This window comes from Saccostrea echinata, unplaced genomic scaffold, assembly GCF_033153115.1.
Source record: "Saccostrea echinata isolate AGI-Se365-2 ecotype Australia unplaced genomic scaffold, CSIRO_AGI_Sech_v1 ptg000003l, whole genome shotgun sequence".
NCBI lineage: Eukaryota > Metazoa > Mollusca > Bivalvia > Ostreida > Ostreidae > Saccostrea > Saccostrea echinata.
In genome coordinates, this window is record NW_026889752.1 from 11,916,621 (window position 1) to 11,936,641 (window position 20,021).

Consider the following 20,021-nt stretch of genomic DNA (forward strand, 5'->3'; position numbering starts at 1 on the left):
TTTTGTTGGTAGCCTTTCTGGTTGAAAAAAAAAATTGAGTGTGTTGTTTGTAGTTAAATTGATAATAAAGTTCATTCTTGCTTTATACCACATTGGGTTTTTTGAAGGATAAGATACAAAAAATTTATAGAATAAGTTATGAAAATATTCGATCGAAACAACTCGAAACTATTTACCGGAACGCACTGTCACTACCGCAACGTATTGTCATTACCATAACGAGGAGAAAATAGGTCAATTAATTATCAATCAATCTAATAATAAATGTAATAAAGTGTTTAATCAACATGCATGAGTCCGTGAAATCTCACACCGTAGAAAAATGGAAGTAAAATAATCATATACACTCCTCAAGTGGTTTATTGACCAATGGTTTTTTGCATTTTTTAAAAACGTAAATTTAACACCACAGTACGAAAAATAATGTGCGAATATTTCACTCAAATAATCATGAAGGTAAGATATTACTAAGATTTATTACTTCAAACTATGAAAAAATTGGTTAAATACTGTAACAATATTTTATGACGATTTAGTCGTCTGTTGCGGTAATGACAATTTTTTTTCATGTATGTATGTGTAAGTCTCAAAATAAGCAATAAAATATTTTAAACATTGCTGCTGCATGTTGAAATGGTTTCCTCTAAGTTAGATTTAGTAAATAACGCAGAAAAATTGAATAAAATAGGGTATATGAATTCTGACTTTTGGAAAGTTCGTTTGGGCCTCTATCCGTAGAATGACCCAACACAGCATTTTTACACATCCCAAAACATATTTCAAAGGGGTTAAAGTTAAAACTGAATATGTATCCAATAATCCACCATCTGAGCTCACCCAACGGTGATACTGTTAACATACAGGGGTTTTTCTAGGTCTTTAAATCAAGAGCCTGGGCTTTTCTATTTGGAAACATATTTCAAAGGGGTTAAAGTTAAAACTGAATATGTATCCAATAATCCACCATAGCAATAGCAAAATTTGGTTGTAATTAGCAGCAGGGACCTATTTACTGTTAGTAAATAGGTCCCTGTTAGCAGATTAGAGACAATATCATATTTAACATTTTTTTCTAAATGAAATTTAGTTTTTCTTCATTTGCAAAGTATTCATTGACTTATTTTACATTCAGTTAATCAGTTTATGGAGCATGCCTTTTAATTTTTTTTTTTAGCATCATTCCTGTTACATGTATACATGTTCAGGGCTAGACAAATAGCATTGCCCGACACCCGGGACAACCAATTTCGTTTGGCGGGCAAGTTATTTGATAACTGGTACCTGCCTGTGGACAAGTGTTTTTCCAGTTAACAAAAAATCCTATACTCAAATGTTGTTTTGTTTTACCGCTGTTAAAATATAATGAATCATAGCAGAACATCTGTTTTCGATGCAGTTGACCGCTACATCGAACACTCAGTAGGAACTCCTCTAGAATGCCCATTCATGTTTTGATAAAATATGCATGAGAAGTAGAACACGGCAGGTATCAATGTCATGTGAAAAAAGTTGAAGAGGATTTTGGACCTTTCTTTTGTCAAAATGTAGAATTCATGCCGTGAATACACGATATAAACAAATGTGGCTGTTATTAAATTGGAGGTGTTGACTGGCGAACACACACAGTCATGAAGTTGAACCCTTAATTGACATTCAGGAGTGTTTTTCATAACACAATAATGTAGGTACAGGTGTATTATTTTCATTTAAAAAATACAGAGAAATGTATAAGTACAAGTTTATGTATATACATTGACATGTACATGTATATAAAATTTTAAGTTTAATAATCATTGCACAGCGCAGACGCGAGGAAGTCTCCCTAGAATTAGAAATTTCTCCTTAATTTCTCCATGGGAGATTTGTGATTTTGGGTCAAGGTTGGTCCTAAATGTTAATATTTTATTTTTGTGTTATTTAAGGAAAAGGTGGGACAAGCATATTTTTTGGTAGGACAAGTAATTTTACGATGGTAACCTGTCCGAGGGCAAGTACTGACAAATTCTATTTGTCTACCCCTGATGTTACTGAGTTCGACGGACATTATTTTAACCATACATGTTTGTTTCGATTGTCTTGTGTGAGTTCTTACGTCCACTGTTCTTGGCAACTTAGCCAATCTTCCCGTTTCTGACCACTCCATATTGACTTCGGTACAAATTATGAGAGCAATGAATTCCTAGTAACTTACCCAAATCTTTGCATTTAGGCGCCATATTGAGGACATAAAGAATTTCGAACCCGATCTAAATTCAACGGATTTCTCTAAAATCCATATCTTCTAAGTAATTTTTAATAAAATTTTAAACTCCTTCAAATTTTCATTAATCATATAAATCACATTTTCCCCATTATTTTAAGTACAACTGGAAGTACATGTTTCTCATTTATTCCTTGTAAATAAAATTTCACATCAAATATTAATCCGAGATTCCTCTGACTCTAACCCCTGCTTTTATATTTTGACATGTGCAGGGGAGAGTCACACTCGGCACACCTCGGCCGATTCGTTCCTCATCAAACCTCGGCTGTATCATGTAAACCTCCATTGAACCGAAGCTACTTTATACGCAATATGGCTGCGCCCTACATTTACACGTGCACAGTGTGCTGAATTCGATCCGTTAACAAACGTGTGATTATGTAAAGATACTAAGTGCATTTTTCTTGGTAAGTGTTATTCTTAGTGTAACCTATATGCTTTTGAAAATTTTCTTCATATATCAGATGCATGTTTATTATCGTTTTCAAAGCGTTACGTTTTCCATAAGCGGTAAACAGGCAGACTTATCACAAATGTTAAGCGGAGACGCATATCAAGTTTCCTCGTGCAGCCGAGGTTTGATGAAGGTGACGGAATCAGCCGAGGTTTGCCGAATGGGGAGAGTCAGAGCGGAGGCCATATTGAAAAGTGGGAATTCAGCGACACCAGCTGGTGTCGCGACTCTGCCTACCTTTTACAACTTTATTTTGCGGATCTAACTTCCGAGACGCGAGAACTCAGTAAAGGGATGATTCTTCTACAACTTATTCATCACTAATATGATGCTATCGCCATTTAAACGGCCCTATCACCGACAAATGAAGCATCACTTGAATTAGGTCGCCTCCTCGCCATTCGATTTCTTTGCGCATGACGTCAGCACACAAATACACAAAATTCCAATCGGTTTCAAATTAACACGTGGTCAAAACACGTGTGGAGTTTTCGCAAAAACATGAGAGTCCGGTGAAAAAGCACAGGAAACAACAGAATGATGTTACATTTATTTACTGATAAGGAAAACAACTGTCGAAAGTGGCCTCTATGCTCATATGAGAAAAAAATTGGCAGCATCACCACACATGATTTGTTCATGTGATAGTTTGTTTGTGTATTTGTGTGCTGACGTCATGCGCAAAGAAATCGAATGGCGAGGAGGCGACCTAATTCAAGTGATGCTTCATTTGTCGGTGATAGGGCCGTTTAAATGGGGATAGCATCATATTAGTGATGAATAAGTTGTAGAAGAATCATCCCTTTACTGAGTTCTCGCGTCTCGGAACATAGATCCGCAAAATAAAGTTGTAAAAGGTAGGCAGAGTCGCGACACCAGCTGGTGTCGCTGAATTCCCACTTTTCAATATGGCCTCCGCTCTGACTCTCCCCTGCACATGTCAAAATATAAAAGCAGGGGTTAGAGTCAGAGGAATCTCGGATCTCCCCTGCACATGTCAAAATATAAAAGCAGGGGTTAGAGTCAGAGGAATCTCGGATTAATCAAATATTTATCTTTCAAATTGTTTAACTTTGTGTTGCTGGAATTCAGTTGAACCTGACTATCCTAAGAGCAGACTATTATCCCCTCTTAGGGTAGCAGTACAGTAGAATAGAGGCGATAGGAACAGAGAAGTGGTAATGGTGGGGAATGTTGGACGCAAGCGCCCCCCCCCCCCCTTGAAGAAACACTCAAAAATATCATTTTTGAAACAGAGTAAATCATTATTCATTTGTTTAAAGTAACACTGCCAGATTTTCTTTATTTTATATGTGAAAAATGACTTCAAGGATGCACCAGAATGTATATTCATTTATTAATGATTTTAATTTAAGGATTGCACAGGATTGAGTCCTGGAAAAATCGTGTGGGTGGCATATGCCCCCCCCCCCACAAAAGGTATAAGTAACACAGGCACTTGATTCGATTAAAAAAAATTAACCCATAGTATAATAATATTGCGTTATTACTATACTATGGGTTAAAAAATTTGTTACTGAAACAAGTGCCTGTGATAAGTAATTAGTAAGTAAAAATACTAATAAAAGTACTTCATAACATACTAATTGGTACAGTGTGCCCCAAAGAGGCATATTAAGTAAGAAGTAAGTACAAGTAAACCCAATTTTATTAATACACCAATTAGCACAGTTATCATACATGTAAGTACATGCATCATACAACAAAAATATGTATGTATACTTATCCTGAAGCTTTTTTGACATTTAAATCTTCTATTTAGAATTTTATTGATTTTTTTTTTAAATTGGGCAGTTGTGGTACACTACCCCCATTTTATATCCTTTTTCTTTTGCTAATAAATACATTTTATCATTTCATATAAAGACTTCAAAATTATCTTTGGTAGACCCAGGATTTTTTTTAAAGGGGGTTCAACAGGCTAATAATGGGGTCTGAGCCAGTGAGGGCCACCTTGTGGCCCAGTGGGTAAAGGACAAAAGCCCCTTTAAGCTCCCAGGATTTGGGTCCTTTTTAAATCATTTTTGTGAGTTGTGTTATGTATATTTTATGTATAATAAAAGCAATTTCTAACAAAAAAAAATAATGATTATTTCACCTTTACTTAATTTTGGCACACATGAGGGGAAAGGGGTCTATAGAAACTGTTTTAAGAACAGTTTTTTTACTGTAATAGAAATTTCATATTCATCCAGGATTTTGGTTTCAAAATACGAATAATAGATTTACCTCCTAAAATTATGTTTCTGGGGAACATAACAAATTTTATTTTAATGCTTTTTAGGCAGTGAAAAGGAATTATACACTTAAAGACCTTGAAGACTCAGATTCATATTTGAGTTGTTATTTATATAATTATGATATATGCTGATAAAACAGATTATGACATAATATTAAAAAATCATTTATACCAAAAAATTATCAAATGTAGTACCTCAGAAAATTACATGTATTAATAGCCAAATTATTGTTACTACAAAATAACATATCTTAACTTATAATAGAGAGGTTGAGATTTCATACGTGTGCGTGTACGGGTACGTCTAGTAGGGAAATTCCCTAAATCTATTGCGTATTACGTCATCAGTTTTGGTGTTGATAAGTTTTCTACACGTTCCAACAACTTGTACAAAGGCATCTACACGTACGTGTAAACTTGTAGCTTTTTCAATCAAAACTAGTAAATTTATGTGTGAAACTGTTATTGTTGTTAATTATTTAGGATGTTAAGTTTCACAAACACTTATTTTAACCATGTTTTGTTCACTAACTAAAGTCAAATGAATGTCACAAAACTACTAAACAGTTGAAACACAGACACCGATTACAGTCTACACGTTTATGTTACACGTCATTAAAATCTCAACAGACAAATTACAAAAAACGTGTACGTGTACGTCAAAGTTTGTGCACACGTACACGTACGCGTACAAGTTTAAAATCTCAACCTCTCTATTATGCAAGCGCGTCGTATAAAAAAGGGGAAAATAATATACAAAAGACGTATAAAACATAAAAAAAAACAGCTGCAATTGATAGTAAGTAACAGATTTATACTTACGAAAAAGGATCCAAAGCACTTCGAGGCGTCTGCCATCGTCTTCTTTTTTGGTTCTCCAGGTCGACCGGAAACCAGGCAACTTATTGCCAGACAAACATGAGTCATTTGTAGACCATGAATTTTCGAAATTTTAAATACTGAACTCACGAATGAATGAAAGGTAAGAAAATATAGGAAATGAGTAAACTAAATGGGATATTAATTAAAACTATTCATATATAGCTGATTTTGTTTAATATTGCACTTTTTCTCTGGGCGACTTAATAGATATATATATTCCTATGAAAATATATGCCGGGTTATAAATAATTTAATTATTTCTCGCTATGCGAATAAAAAATGCAGAAATTATAATTGCATTGAAAAATATAATTACGAAAGAGTCTTATTTCAGGACATCAGTCATCTTACCACAAAGTACACTGCCTTAATGATCAGTTAAAATATAAGGGAGACCGGAAAAAGTCTGCTTAATCCATCGGGATCCTAAACCGATATATAAATGCTTAACTGGGTTCCCTAACCAAGAAGTCCGGATTATATATATATATATATATATATATATATATATATATATATATATATATATATATATATATATATATATATATATATATATATACGTGTTTTTTTTTCTTCACTTAAACGGCTCGGGTACAACCGATTTTGTCGGAAAAGTCCGAAAAGGAATATTGATCCCAATGCATGGGAAGTTTACTTTGAAAGAAAATATTTATATTTTGTCATAAATAATCCTTTTTAATAATAATAATAAAAAAAAAAACTTACAAGACGTAGTAAACACAGACAAAAGGAGTTTACTGAAAAGTGTAATGTTATAAGCAGAATGAAAAAAAAAAAAAACATTTGAAAGGTGATAAACTTGTAGAATAATTATAACAAAAAAATAAAACTCCGCTCGCCCAAACGGTTTCACCGTGGAACATACATGTATTTACTAAATTTTTTTAATCACATTATGCAAAGAGTGATGATTTGAAAGAAAATTAAAATCCTCACTACTTGTACATCCTTATGTTTCATTATGTTTAATATAGTTTGAAACAGAAAGAAATGAAAAGTGATTCAATACTAATAATGTCGTTGAAAATATTGAAAGCTATTGGCACAGATCTCTCTTTCTCCTCCTTTCTCTCTTTCTTCTTGAACTGCTTCGTTCAATTAGTACATTGTTTGCCTTGTGAGGGAACAATTCTACGATTGCGACAATGTGACTCAAAGTTTTGTAAAAAATTGAAAATATTTTTACGTATAAAACTCAACAGTGATCATGGATCTTTCGGACACTTTATGTCCATAAGTTGAAATTTGTAGAATTAAATAAATACTTAATTTTATATGCACTACAGAAGAGGTCATCAGATGTTACACAAGTCTATAAAGGCAGAGCATCCATATAAAATTATGTTTCATAAACTTCAAATTAATTCTCTTTTCCTACAACAATCAATCTGAGTTGCATTTAACAAACTATATGGATGGACAAAAAACTACGGAAGTGGGGAAACTTAATTAAAACATTGTTGTCTATCAAAAATGATCTTGGTGATCTAAATTCCATTGTCTTTATTGTCTATACAATATAGTTATAAAGTTATAAAAATTAAAAAAAAGTTAGATATACTTATTAAAACATACTTTTAGGGAATTAAAAAGATAACAGATCATGATGTTTAGAAATCCTAATTCATATAATTACCCATATCTAGGCTAACACCAAATTGTCAATAGTGCAAATAATCCTTTTTTCACTCTAAAGTGGAAAAATTCAAACATTTTTGTCAATATGACAATGATGGCGTAAATTGCCGCAGCTTTATTTTTTAATCGTAAGTGCTCTTGTGTTATTTCATTCCTCCAATAATTAAAAAAAAGTTCTTACTCTTATCTGATTAACATCTTCATTAGATATATCAAATAATGAATTTGAACATGTATAAACAAAAACATGCGCTTATTTAAATAAGAAGTACTCAGGAACATACATGTATGCCTTGGGGGTATTCAACTTGTAATTATGCCGAAATGGCAAAATACCTTTTCCTTAATAAAAAGATGCAAAGACAAAGAACTCAATCCATCGAGGATTTCATGCACCTTCATTTTTAACATTCAAGTCATATATATTTTTTTTTTTATTGTTTTACATCATTTTATCGCCAAGTCTTCTTTACTTTCACAAAAGCACGTTTTCTTGGTAGAGCAGGCCCTAGTGAATTTTTTCTAACAAGAACAACATCTTTGCTTAAAGTCGGGGAATAACTCTTCAACGATGAAGAAGGAATCGACCCATCTTTTTCCACCCTACTCTCGATAAGTTTCTCAGAAAGAATTTTTATGACTTTCTTATACCCCCCTCTGTTAGCAATATCCAGTGCAGTGAGGCCATCTTCCGAGCGAATAGATACGTCTGCTCCATATTTAAGAAGTACCTTCACAGCTTTTAAACAACCATGATAGCATGACTCATGGAGAGCAGTCCGTCCATATTCGTTGCGTATATTGACGTCAGCACCATGTTCTAGGAGGAGAGGTAATACAAAAAATCCCTCGGAGTACATAGCAGCATAATGTAGAACATGCTCTCCATCATTATCACGCGCATTGACGTCTGCGCCGTGATCAACCAGTGTCTGTATCATCTCTTTCGTTATAAAAAGTTTTTGTAGGGCCATCATCATAGGTGTAGTTCCCTTCTGATTGCAAACATTCACATCGGCTTTGTTATTAAGTAAAACAGACATGCATTCAGCATTGGAGTTATAATAAGCACTTGCATGCAGAGCCGTGTTACCATCATTATCTTCTGAGTTAATATTGGCTCCGTATTCTATAAGTAGCTTTACTATGCCCGCTTGATTTTTTTCAATGGCCTTCATCAATAGTGTTTCAGCAGTAGGGCCTGAGGTATAGCTGTTTATTTCAGCACCATGTTGTAAGAGAACTTTTACTATTTGATAATGACCTTCCTTGACAGCAGCGGAAAGTGGAGACTCAGCTAGAGAACCATCAGAATCTTTCGGGTTGACTTCGGCTTTGCTCTCTAGAAGAATATCCACGACTTCCTTGAATCCGGCAGAACATGCCAAAAAAAGAGCAGTTATACCATAAACTATAGTATGCACATCAGCGCCACGTTCCAACAGTAGCAAAGCCGTTGAGAGACGGTTCCCCTTTAAAGCTTGTTGTAAAGGCGTATAACTCTCATCATAACCATTGTTATTTATGTCCATACCATGATCGAGTAAAAGTTTCACAATGTCTGAATGACCTCTGAAACTTGCCATGTCTAATGCATTTTCATCTTCCTCATCTTTGCAGCTGGTGTCAGCCCCATTTTTCAGCAAAATTTTAACAACGTCTGTCCACCCTCTCCTTGATGCATTCATTAAGGGAGAGCGTCCTTCGTCGTTTTTTTCGTTGATGTTTGCCCCGTTTTCTGCAAGCAATGCAACAGTTTTATCGTATCCAGAATATAAAGGGGCTAATAGGGGATTTCGTGAGCTGTCTTCCTTATCTTTTGCACCTTGACTCAATAGTTCTTGAACAATTTCATGATGACCAAATTCTGATGCAATAAAGAGTGGGCTCTTTCCATACTTTGTACATGAGTTTACGTCAGCTTTGTTTACTAAAAGGATTTTTACAACTTCGACATGTCCATGCTCTGAAGCAAGAAAAAGAGCAGTGGCTCCCTGCTTGTTAGACATATTTATCTCAGCCCCATGGTTCACAAGTTCCTGAACAACATTTTTATGTCCACAACTTGAGGCCCGCATCAATGGAGTAATATAAGTTTTTGTAGAAGAATCAATTCCAGCGTTGTTCTTAAGTAGCAGCGACACTATATCAAGATGACCTTTCTCCGCTGCAAAGTGCAGTGGAGCTTTCAAAAAATCGTTGGCTTGATTGACATTTGCTTTATTTTTCAGTAGAAGCTGAACGGTTGAATAGTGGCCATTTTGCGATGCAACAATTAAGGGAGTGTCTCCTTGTTTTGTTTTCAGATTTATATCCAAGCCACAGTTTAATAATGCTTCTAATATTGAGACGTATCCACGAGCGGCTGCTGAATACAAAGGACTTATAATATTATTTTTCCGAACGACATTCACGTCAGCTCCATTTTTTATAAGCATCTCGACAATTTTTTCATGGCCATTATCAACAGCCGCGAAAAATGCCGTTGTACCACTTATTAATGTACAATTTATGCAAGGATTGTGCTGAAGAAACATTTTGACAATGTTTGTATGGCCATTCTTACATGCTGTGAAGAAGGGAGAGTATCCTGTCTTTTCTTTGAGTTCATCACCTGTTCCTTTGGAGAGTAAAAGCTCGACAACAGTCTCATATCCTTTTAATGATGCAAAATATAACGGCGAAAGTCTTCTTGTGGTCTTCATATGTACATCTGCACCTTTGTCCAAAAGCAACTTGACTATGTCTAGGCTGCCGACTTTGGAAGCAAAATGTAAAGCAGACATTTGTTCCTCGCCAGTGTCATTGACATTTGCACCACTCTCGAGCAAAATTTCAACAATCTCTTTGTTTTTTCTCTGACAGCTATATGCAAGAGCTGAGGGAAATTTAACAGGATGGATATTTACATCTGCACCTTTCTGAACAAGTAGTGTCAATATTCGCATACGTTTTTCCTCCAGCATTTCGTCAACATTTTCATCAAATTTACTGCATTCCTTGTTCCATGTCCAGGGGATATTCTGGAGAGTGTATCTGTCGGCTGCAGCTGCCAAGAATAAAGGCGATTCATAGTTTTTCGTAACTATGTTAACATCACATTCACCATTTAGAATGAGCGATAAAATGTCAGTGTGAAGGAAGTTTGCAGCAATGTGAACCGCGTATATATTCTCCTGTTTACTCCAGCATGCATTTCTGAAGTCTGTCATTTCCATAATTTGTGCGACGAAATCTGTTCTCCCATTGACACAAATTGCGCTTATCATTGGGGAATTCTTAAGATATTCAGAAAAAGTCCTTTTCTCCCTCACCAGAGCGAATATTGCTAAAAATAAATTCTCTATATTTAAGACAAGTGCAAGGATAATTGGTGATATCTCATGGCACAGTGGAATCAAGTCAAATCTAGAAAATCCTCGTAATTTCCTCTGCAAAACTGGTCCCAGAACCGGTAAACAATCATATTGATTCAGTTTGGAGCATAAAAGGACTTTTTCTATTTCATCTTTAGATTTAGTCTTTAAGCGTATTTGTAGCTTTGTCAAGACTCTTTCATCCTGTATCCAAGGGCTAAGAAATATATCTAAATATGTGCCATTTTTAATATCTTCCTCAATTCTTTCAACAAAAGGATCAATAAAACGGTCTTTCAGTTGAATTCTTGGGAAGACTTCGTTTTGTTTGATTGAAGAAGTGGTCAACGTGCGATAGAAACTGCTTTTGCAATATTTAAGAAACTGGTCGGGAACATCAGTACAAAATATACTAGTCAAGGCAAGCAGAAAAGAGTCATCTGTTATTTTGAAAGTTTTGTTGACTCTTCGTACAAAATAATGACCCCGGAGAGATTTTAAATATTGATAGAGTGCAATCTTTGAGGTGTTCTGAGGAAGATTAAATGTTGTCAATAGATCATTAAGAATTCTGTCGTCGATATCATCTATGTCCTCATCGAAATGAGAGTTTTCATAATCATCAAAATTGTCGTCATCATCGTCGTCTTCATCATCATCGTCACCTTCATCATCACTATCGTCATCATCATCATCGCTACATTCTTTGTCTTCTTTGCATTCTTTATTTTTGCTATCATCATCGTCTTCCTCCTCTTGACATATGTTTTCGTTTTCGTTGTCTATTTTTTCAATATCAGAATCTTCGTCATTTTGATTTTCCAGACTTTCACTTTCTTGTTCTTCATCATCAAAACTGTGCTTAGATAATTTATTTCCATGCAAAATCAACAAGAGGAGACACAGATATTTTTCTTTGGAATTTTCTTTCAACAATAGAATCTCTCTTTTCAGTTGCTCAAAGGGTTCTCTAAAAAAATTAAGTACATCTTCCTGAAATTTTTTGTTGTTAGAAACTGTACTGGAAATCAGAGGAATTGAATTTTCCGTTTTAATAAGCTGGTTGATTTCACTACCTTTAAGTTTTAAACAATCTATATGCTTCTTAAGAATGTCTTCTTTTTCTTTTTCTGTTAATCTTGCATCATCTCCGTCCAGATTGATAATAGTAAACCCATTCATGAGGAATTCCATTTCTTTTTGGAGAAGATTTGATCTGCAAGTCACAATTATTTTTGGAAGTTTTACTTTCGACTTTTCTTCTTTATTTATCGAAAAATACTCATCCAATATGTGCTTCTGTAAATGCCACATTCTGCAGGATTTTTCATCTAAATCACTTTTTCCAATAGGATCATTGATAACGAACAGAACAGACTCTGTTTTTACCTCTGCCTTCTTGATATCGTTTAGATTCCTTGCTTCTACAATTTGCCAATCCTTTCTCCAAAATTTCAGAGCGATGTGTTTGGCAATAGCTGATTTGCCACACCCTGCTCCTCCAAGTAAGACAATTTTATTAAGATATAATTTAGATTCTACCAGTCTAGAGGCTCTGGTTGGTACAAACTTTTGGTCCTCCTCCGCCCAATGATTCAGCCACCGGGACTCCGATCTATCTTCCGCTTCTTCTGTGTCTGAATCGGCAGACGACATGTAGTGGCCACAGCCACACCGTGGCATCCTGGATTTGATTACAAGTTCGAATTATCTCTATTGATTTAGGTAACCTTTATGTAAACTTCTTTTCCTGTAATAAAGAAAATTGATAAAAAAAACTTTTCGTTTTAAATTGATGATAAATAGAAGCATGATGTATTTTGTTCAGCAGGTAAAAAATTTATAACAACATATGTGAATATTTGGATTTCAGATAAATTTCAAGGTTATATTAAGAAATAGAGTAAATAATGAGCTTAATATAAACAACAATATGCAAATGATAACCTTCCATTCTTGAAAGCTTAAACCTATTCATGTTAAACTTATTAGGATGAGAAAATTGGTAATAAGAGATTCAAGTCATCTTTAGTGTTGAAAGCGCATTGTCAAATGTGCTTAACTAATTGCTCGTTTTCTTTTTCAGACATTAGGTTTAATACGTGTACACCGTCATATTTAGTCATAGATATTTCGGCTGCCCCTCCTTTCCCATCCTCCCTAATAAAATATCTGTGAACATGCATTACGGAGACTAGAAGATGTTTTAAATTCTGTCTTAGCATTTAACTTGTCTTATCAGTCATGAACTTGTCCATCCATTGCCCACTTTGACTAATGCATCTAGTATTTCGAAATAATGATCGTTATTTTATTTTGTACATTATAAAATGCTGAAAAACGCTTTTACTTAAACTTTATTTATAGACAATAAGAATTGTTGATAAGCAAAGATAAGATAAATATTCAAAAGATTACTTACATATGCAGAGTCCCAGCATGAAGACATATTTTTTGTATCAAATATTCAAAGATATAACATGTAAGTAGGTCATACCTATTCATATCGATTTAGTATTACTGGTGACATGTCGGTTTCTAATACACATTTTAAATAGACCATTTTAAAGCAACAGCAGGATTTAAGCTATTTGTAAAGAAGTTAACAGAAATTAAAAAAAAATCTGTATATAGGTAAGGTCAATCATTGTAGTGAAATTATATGTGTCTGTCTTAACAAGGCACATTTTATAAAACATAAATGTAAACTACAATACATACATGTATTTCTGCCATGCAATTTTCATACGAAAATAACGTAGAGCATACTTTAGATTTTAAACTCTTTTTTTTAAACGATAAGAATATGAACCTTCATCAAGGGAATTTTAAAGCAATTTATGCTAATTGTTGATTAGGTTAAGAAGGACTTTGAAGTTTGAAAGTTCAATTTAGTCGGCGTATTACTGGTATTTGTACAAGGATTAAACTCTTTGCAAGAAAATTATGTGCTTGTATTTCGGCTTTCAGTTAACATTCATTCTACAGGAAGCATTAGTTTCGCATATTAAGACACGAAAACTTGAGTTAAGTGTATAGAGACAGGAAAAATATTCAATATAATAAACTATTTTAATCTAAAGAATGATTATCTTAAGCAGTAGTGACTTTTTAAACGTTATAACATATAACATGTGTCAGATATTTGTCCATTTTTTGATTAATGGTTGTTGATAAAACCTACTTAGTCATACTACCTACTCGTATGTTTTGCAGCAACAATACAACGAAAGAAACATGAGGCTTATGGGCCTTAACGGTCACCTGAGTATACAGTCTCTGAAACGTTCTGCTTTCCCATTTTTCCGTACACTCACCGTTCGTTCAGCGTGCGTTCACCGTTCGTTCAGCGTGCGTTCACCGTTCGCTTTCCGTTCACAGTTTTGCGTTCAGCGTTCACCGTGCGCTCGCGTTCACCGTTCACAAAGCGTTCAGCGTTCGCTCTCCGTTCGTTCACTTTGCGTTCACCTTGCGTTAAGAGTTCACTTATAGTTCAGTCTTCAGTGTCATTCGGAACACCGAAGTGAAAGGACTTATCTTTTTATTAGTAAGGATTTACAGCTTTTTTTAAATTTAATAATTAACATATCGTCTTTAAAGAATCATTATCTCAAAGGAAAAAAATTATCCACAATATTCTAACTTATAACTTTTTTTTAATAATTTCTAACTTAGCTGTTAGGTAATTTACTCTGAAAAATAAATGTTGTTATAAGTATGTACCTATGTAGAACGATGATGAAAAATTAAATTTAAATACGGGCAATATTTAGATACTTCAAGCACTGCAACATTTTGTTGTTATGTGAAAGACGGCAAATCGTTAATGGATAGATAATTATCCAAGTCAATTAATTTACAAGCTGCAGCAAAATTACGAAAATATTTATTTCTAACACGTTTTTTTAATTACTACAGAAATAGATGATAGACCTAGTTCTGAGAATTATACATAGTACTGCGGATATCCCGTTAATTAAATATCTTTGGAGCGAATTGAATTGATAGTGTGGTTAAAAAAATATTTATTTAAAATGTAATACACTACAGGACTTTCTCTTCTATAATATATGAAGTCTATAGTTATAGAGAAAATAAATTATTCCTTCACCGTAACTTTATATGTTTGCCATTCGATATGATTAAGAGCCCCCCGCCCCCCCCCCTAAAAAAATCGATTACTTAGTCAATATTTCCAGTATATTTTAATTAACATTTAAAAAGAAGTTAATATGTTTTGTAGCACAAAAATTGCAGTCTCAAAACAACATGCATCTAAAAAAAGTTCATTAAACAATAGTGGTTCAAAATATACACGTGTCGGCGGTGGTAATTTAAATTGGCAGAGAGTATGGTTCAAATTCAAGTGTTAATGCCCAATGTATTTTATTTATGTATTTAATGTATTTGTTTTTTTTTTTTAGAAATGTTGGAATCAAATCTAGGAATGATAAAAAAATGTTAAAATTTGTTGGAAATACTAGCACTTCGTCTTCGGTGTGACGAGACTTTCACACCTGCACATCGCTATTAAAACATACTTTAAGGAATTAAAAAGATAACAGATCATAACACTGACAACTGGTCAAAAGGTTAAAGTGTGCGTTTTATTTTGACGTCACAAACGTTGAACGCCCTGGAAGTGCAACGTCATAAGCGAAAATAAAAAATCACTCTCACATTGAACAGAAGCTGTTGCATTAGCTCTTCCATTAACTGTTACGTACCTGAACGATAATTGTGAATTTAAATCCTTGATACATCAACATTGCAGTTAAAAAAAACATTCAGAAATAGTTTTGTCAGAAATATTGCACTAATGCAGCTCCACTTTTCATCTAAGAATTTAACTCTTAAAATTTTTTAAATCATAATTTTAAAAAATACATGTTGTTTTATTCGAAATGATTGTGTCATGAAACATTCTTGTAAATTGAGAGCACACATTTTCAAAGAGATCAGAAACATATTGGAAACATCTGAATGAATAAAAAATGGTATGGTCAATTAATCCGGAAAAAACTTCTCATTGAAATTAAAATTAATTTACAAGTGATTTCGAAGATATATACTTAAGTTGTTACTTTCCTTTTTCTTCTTTTTTTAAAAAGAATTTCTAAAGGTTCAGGATTAGCAAGAAAATGGTTCATTAGATATTTCTTGTGTTTGTTGTACATGTGTATTATTTCTAGACAAACCTGCAATGTGGCCTCTTTTGGAAAAATGTCAAAACTACATTTTTTTTCGTCCTAGATTCTCTTATATTTATCAAATTTTCTTAAGGCTCTGCATTGTATTACTTAGTATAAAAAGATGAAAGGTAAAACCCTAAAGAGCTTACACTCTTTAACTTTTTTGAAAATGTCTATATATATATATAAATATATATATATATATATATATATATATATATATATATATATATATATATATATATATATATATATATATATATATATATATATATATAAACATGTCATAATAAATCAGGGTTGATCAAAACAAGGAGATTTTCTTCACTCTACCTGAAGTACCAAGATCAAAATAACTTTATTCAACATTTATAACTCTCTTCAATAGTTATAACGATGAAGAAAAAGTGTAGTATTTTCTATGTGTACATTGTTGTGCTTCTTCTATGATAATATATATTTCTACAAATAATTGCAGTAAATAATTGTTGACGTATTTTTCATACTAGGCACGAAGAAGAACAGTATATAAAAGTTAAAAATTTGGTTAAATTGTCAGATTGTACAGAATGGGTGTAGATTTCACTTTAGAATTTTATTCAAAATTCTGTTAATAAGATATTGTATAATGCTAGTTACTTTGTGACCATTAAGTTTACCATTTTTACCAAATTATTAAACTGCTGACAGTGAAAAAGTCATTTGTAAGCGCTAGACATTGACCCACTTAAAATAATTGTTTATTCGGACCTGCTGTAAACTACTTTCGATCCTTACGTCGCGGGTTTGAATCTCACCGGGGGACGTGGAGACCGGTCCTTCGGATGAGACCGTATAAACCGAGGTCCCGTGTCACAGTAGGTGCTGGCACGAAAAAGATCTCTCATTGCTCAATGGCCTTGAGTCCCGAGGATAGGTATAAAGAAGAAGGTAAAGTTTTGACTTTATTATGCCCAAAAAATTTAATGTCTTCAAAAGTTTTTAAAACTGGCTTAAATATTAGTTGAGTTTATGACTGTGATAAATCAGTCAAATATAAATCATGAAGGAGTACCATTCTGGAAATATGACGTCATCAATTTGATGCATTTCTCTGTTTTAAACAAAAAAAGCCTCAAAATGACCCATTTCAAGGGTTATTTTCCTTAAGAAAATAGTGTTCACAGCCGTCGCCCACTACAATTTCGGATATGTTGTGTAAAAGACTTTGAAAAATCACATATCTCAAAATCTTTGTGGGCGATGCCTGTGGACAATATCATCTATAAGAAATTTCCATGGAAAATTTGCGTCTTTTGCAACTTTTTAAGAAAATACGGGAAAATGCACATGTTTATGACGTCACAATTAGCATTTAGAAGGTCATGTGAGAAAAATGATTTGCAAGATCTTTCTGCATGAATTTTCAATGATTCAGAAAGCATGAGTTTTAATTTTTTACATCACTTTCATTTGTTAAGAAAAACACAGGGCAAGATTTGTGTTGAAACCGTACCTTGTTCTTTGCATCCCCCCAACCGGCAAGTGGTGGCGTCTCAATATGACTGAAAAATTTTCTGGGGACGTTGAAAAAAAACAAACATATAAACAAATAAATTACCTCTGAATTAGTCGATCCCTAGCTGCAATTGAAAGGCTTACATGTTCTGTCTCTTTTTTTACATTCACGGCTTAGCGTCATGAATTACAGAATAAAGGTTACCAGAAATTATACAGCTCTTTTATTCTAAATATAGGCAAGTATAATTTTTACTTGAATATTGTACACTTGGAGGTTGATTGTTATTAAATGACCTCTGTGTGTTAATTTTATGATCACCGTCATTAAAAATATGCTCACTCAACAAGCAGATAAACATTTATGGTGGTTGGTAATTTAACATTGTTTAAATTTAGACAATGCAAGTGTTTATTTTATCAATCCAAATCAAATTTATACCAACCCAAAAATGTGTCAAAGCTGATGTTGAACTATTGAACTACGCACTAAATATACAAATAAGAGAGAAATCAGAAGTTGGAGGACTGCCTCAATAAAATTAATACTATTTAGCGGTGCCTACACAATTTATAATGAACTTAAAATAATAAATTTAGATTCATAATTTATTTTTTACGAGGGGTGATCAAAAAGTTCGCAAACTAATTGAATTACTTCCATAAAAGAAATGAAATTAGGTTCCAGTGTTCATTGTTTTTCAAAGTAGTCCCCTCTGATTTTAATGCATACCTGCCACCGTTCTGCCCATGCGCGAATCACGTGATCCAGGCGGTCAGGTGACATGCTCCGTAGCGTTCTGTTCACAGAAGATAAAAGATTTTTACGAGTCTTATATTTCTTACCATGAAAGTCATTTTTTTTTTATAATAAAACGGCTCATTTGTCAGAAATGGCTATATCTCGGCAATAGTATGGATGGACAAGGATATCCTTTCCACGAATTAGCATGGGGACCATCACAACCCTAGTCCTCAGTCTTGGGAGCGTCGTTTATCCAATGTGGATAAAGTATGGGCGCCTTTTTTGTCATATCTTATATGTTTAAAGTCTAAAGTAAACGATATTTTAGGATTTTAATGACTATATTATTGTTAAGATATTCAACTATTTTTCTAACTTTAATTTGGCGATCTTTCATAACAAATTGCTCAACTGAGAACACATCTCTTCCCCAGGTTGCTTTCACTGGGCTACAGAACAAATATCATTTTTAAGCATTTCCCTTCCTTCACTAAAACAATCAATCCAATTAATTATAATGCTCCTGGCAAGTCTTTTGCCTTTATAAACCTTGTACAAATTATTATATTCTACTGCAAAGGAATTTCCAAGATATACGTTAAACTTTACAGCCGCTCGTTGCTCGAGTACGACAAAGTCAACCATTTTTGTAACAAGTCACCTACATATTGACGTCATTTTCACATTGTGACGCCACAAACATGGAGCAAAACATTATATAACATTTTCTATTTATATATCATGTGTATGACTATATGTGTGCCAAATTTCATTTTGATCTGAATCGTGGTTTTGTACATGTAGAGATAGTTCGCAAACTTTTTAATCACCCCTAGTAAATTTAAATGAAGATACTAATTAAATGTTTAGAAATTTATCCATGTATCCCAAGCAGTTTAGATTTTATGGTGCTAGTCCACAAACCTTTTGATTAACCCTCTATTGTCGGAGTTTGTAAATATTAAAACATCAAATATAATATAAATATAATAAAAATTAAAAAAAAACAAGAGAGAGAGAGAGAGAGAGAGAGAGAGAGACGAATGACAGCACATCTTTATCCTAAATAAATGCTTTTCATCAGCATAAAAACACATCCAAGTAAGTTACATTTTCGAATTTCATCACCTCTGATAATTTTTTATTAGTAGTATACAGTAAAACATGCTAACAGCGAAGTGCCAAGGACCAACTTTTTTGATTCGTTATAAAATTTATTAGCTATATCCTTTCATTTCGCAAAACGTTTTAAAACTACAAAGTATAGAAGCTTGTTTGCTATAGCTTGTTTGCTATAACTGTAATACAAGGAAAATGACAACAAGTCATTAAAGGCTTAAAAAGTTGTAAATTGGGGAAATTGGTTTCTTCAGCAGATTTTCCTTAATGCTAAAATAAAAAAAAATCAATACAAAAAGGACTCAATCACATTGTATCTTTTAAATACTAATCTTTTTTATTGTGGGTCACTATATAACTCTAAAAGCGACCACATATTAAATTTTGGTCCGAACCAGCCTATACTTTATTCTTTCGGGAACAAAGTTGAAATATAAAATGAACTGACTTGTTTTCTTCTTTATTTCAAAACGAATAGTCAAATTCATTAAACTATTGTCATCTGCTATTTAGAAATAATAAACCAAAAGATAATTTACAAATGTTTTTAAAAGGTACTGTCATTAGTTTTCTGCACATTATTTTCAATGG

The 20,021-nt window shown here is 33.4% G+C and overlaps 1 protein-coding gene across 1 annotated transcript; it reads right to left on the bottom strand.

Annotated features, from left to right (window-relative positions):
* Window positions 1–7,973: 7,973 nt before the first annotated feature.
* On the bottom strand, window positions 7,974–12,560 carry LOC133178463 (ankyrin-3-like). The gene is made up of 3 exons (XM_061313159.1): window positions 9,677–12,560; window positions 8,828–9,577; window positions 7,974–8,722 (listed from the first exon to the last, which is right to left on the bottom strand). Exons 1-3 carry the CDS (start codon window positions 12,558–12,560, stop codon window positions 7,974–7,976), a joined length of 4,383 nt encoding a protein of 1,460 aa, XP_061169143.1.
* Window positions 12,561–20,021: the final 7,461 nt, after the last annotated feature.

Coding starts and splice junctions, on each gene's coding strand:
- LOC133178463 (XM_061313159.1), bottom strand. CDS start 12,560: ATGCCACGGTGTGGCTGTGGCCACTACATGTCGTCTGCCGATTCAGAC. Junction 9,578..9,676: donor CTTTGCAGCGGAGAAAGGTC/ATCTTGATATAG, acceptor CAAGTTGTGGAC/ATAAAAATGTTGTTCAGGAA. Junction 8,723..8,827: donor CAACCCGAAAGATTCTGATG/GTTCTCTAGCTG, acceptor GCTATACCTCAG/GCCCTACTGCTGAAACACTA.